Source organism: Austrofundulus limnaeus, unplaced genomic scaffold (genome assembly GCF_001266775.1).
Source record: "Austrofundulus limnaeus strain Quisiro unplaced genomic scaffold, Austrofundulus_limnaeus-1.0 Scaffold119, whole genome shotgun sequence".
NCBI lineage: Eukaryota > Metazoa > Chordata > Actinopteri > Cyprinodontiformes > Rivulidae > Austrofundulus > Austrofundulus limnaeus.
Genome location: NW_013952521.1, coordinates 1,446,808 through 1,448,986, shown reverse-complemented (window position 1 = coordinate 1,448,986; position 2,179 = coordinate 1,446,808). Strand labels below are relative to the sequence as shown.

The window sequence follows — 2,179 nt, the reverse complement described above, 5'->3', positions numbered from 1 at the left end:
GGGTAAATGATGACGTGGATAGGTCCTCGGTGTGAGCGAGCCATATCCACACTGAAGGTTAATGCTGGACAATCCTGGTTCTGCTTCATGGAAGAAGAATCCCAGCTTAGGCTGTTAGCTTTAGCGCTGACGCTATACTGCCTTATATGTATAAGCTCGGTGCTAGCGCGACAAAGAAGCTACACTGAGGTCCTCCATCCACATGACAGAGAGGGGAACACAAAAAATGACTCAGCTGTAACTGAAAATATGGATGGAGGACAACAGTTTAGCTTGTTTGTCGCGCTAGCGTGACAAACAAGCTACACTGAGGTCCTCCATCCATATTTTCTGTTACAGCTGAGTCATTTTTTGTGTTCCCCTCTCTGTCATGTGGATGGAGGACCTCAGTGATGAGAGGAGAATGTGTAGCATTGTAGCATAGCGCAAAGGCTAACAGGCTAATCTGAGGTTGTTCTTCCAGGATATAGCTCGCTAGCAGCCTCGCACCGAGGACCTATCCACGTCATCATTTACCCAGAATGCTTTGTGTGTAAATAAAATGGCCCCATCCGTGTTAAAATATATTTTTAAACTTTTAGTTGAAAAATGATAAAAACTAAACATCCTACAGTATTTTTAACAGACTTTATTTTACGGTTAAAATATAAAGTCTAATGTTACAACTAATCTGGATCCATTTAACTGTTTTTACTACAAACACGTCTGCTAATCATTCATTTAAATAAGCAGTAACAATTTGATCTGATTAAGAGCTAACATCAGTCTCCACAAAGTTAAACCCAGGTAAGACCAGCTGAGGAAGCACCTAAATGATACGGCTCACATCCTGGTTTCTTAAGTCACACAGTCTGTGCCGGAACTTCCTGTAAAGCATCATTTCCCTCGACTTACAGTGACAATTAAACAGACCACCTGTTAGCCAAATATCACAACTGATGTGTCTCTAAGTTCATTTTTTCTTGGTTTAAATGGAGCTCAGAGTGTAAATAAAGCAACAAATACTTGTTAGTTTCACACAAACAGGGTTCTGCTACACAAACTGACTCCTTTAGTTCCACAGCTGCAGCTTTGATTAACCTTGTTTTGTTTTCTGTAGGACAGAAGTGAGTTTCTGTTCTACAAAATAAAAGCTCGGGTCTGATTTGTAAACGCGTCTCGCATCATCTGTGAAACTAAAAGGTCTTCAGGCTAAAAAGAGCTGAGTGTGAGCAGAGGACCTACACAGGGTGAGACACTGAAGCTCTGTGTTTTACCTGGGATGTAGACTGGCGTCACCACACGGATTATCAGAGAGGACAGGACGGACGGTTAGAACGTTTACACATCAGACAAGAGGACAAGTTCAGAGACTAACAGAACTACAGATGACTGAAGCAGAACATATGGCTGGAAGACAAGAGACAAAAAGCAGCGTCTGCAGCTGACCTGGTCTCTTGGGCGCCTTCTTGGTGGGCGTGTCCTTGCGTTTGGTTTGGACGGCGGGCGAGTAGAGGATGCCGGAGGAGGCGCTGTTCTTACGGAAGTGATCCTTCAGGCCTTTGATGGAGCGGTCCAGCTGGCTGGACCGGATCTGGTAGTACACGTTCATGAAGTCTGAGGACAGAGGACGTCCAACACCACGTAAGATTTAAACATAGAAATCACACAGTGAGACATCCTCCACCGTCTCATTGTGTCCTCAGTCCAACCACATCCATGTCCTCTGACTACATCCAAATGTGTCCCCAATGTCTCTTTCCTGGCAACTGCATCTCTAACGTCCTTCTACCAACATACCCTCTGTCCCTCCTCTGGACATGTCCAATATACCCTCTGTCCCTCCTCTGGACATGTCCAACATACCCTCTGTCCCTCCTCTGGACAACACCTCACTGTTGGAAAAGTAAATCAATGTTTTAGAGCTCTCTCCACCTTTAGAAGTTCTCCTCCACCTGTTCTCTGCTCTCACTACATGTCAAAGCTGCTGTTGGGATCATTTCTTGGTTGAAAACTTTGGTTTTGCTGGGTGAAAACTTTGGTTTTCTTGGTTTGAAACTTTAGTTTTCTTGGTTGAAAACTGGTTTTCTTGGTTGAAAACTTTAGTTTTCTTGGTTGAAAACTTTGGTTTTCTTGGTTGAAAACTTTGGTTTTCTTGGTTGAAAACTTTGGTTTTCTTGGTTGAAAACTTTGGTTTTCT

General features: G+C 43.5%; 1 protein-coding gene across 6 annotated transcripts in view; it reads right to left on the bottom strand.

Annotated features, from left to right (window-relative positions):
- exoc7 (exocyst complex component 7) overlaps positions 1–2,179 on the bottom strand; it is a 24,316-nt gene that overhangs the window by 16,551 nt on the left and 5,586 nt on the right. For 5 of the 6 annotated variants that reach the window (XM_014014858.1, XM_014014860.1, XM_014014863.1 and 2 more), the window contains exon 6: positions 1,429–1,596. In XM_014014858.1, the coding sequence (XP_013870312.1) occupies positions 1,429–1,596 (168 nt within the window). Of the gene's footprint in view, positions 1–652; positions 1,269–1,428; positions 1,597–2,179 lie in introns of those variants that run through there. The other variant, XM_014014864.1, reaches the window with a different exon arrangement.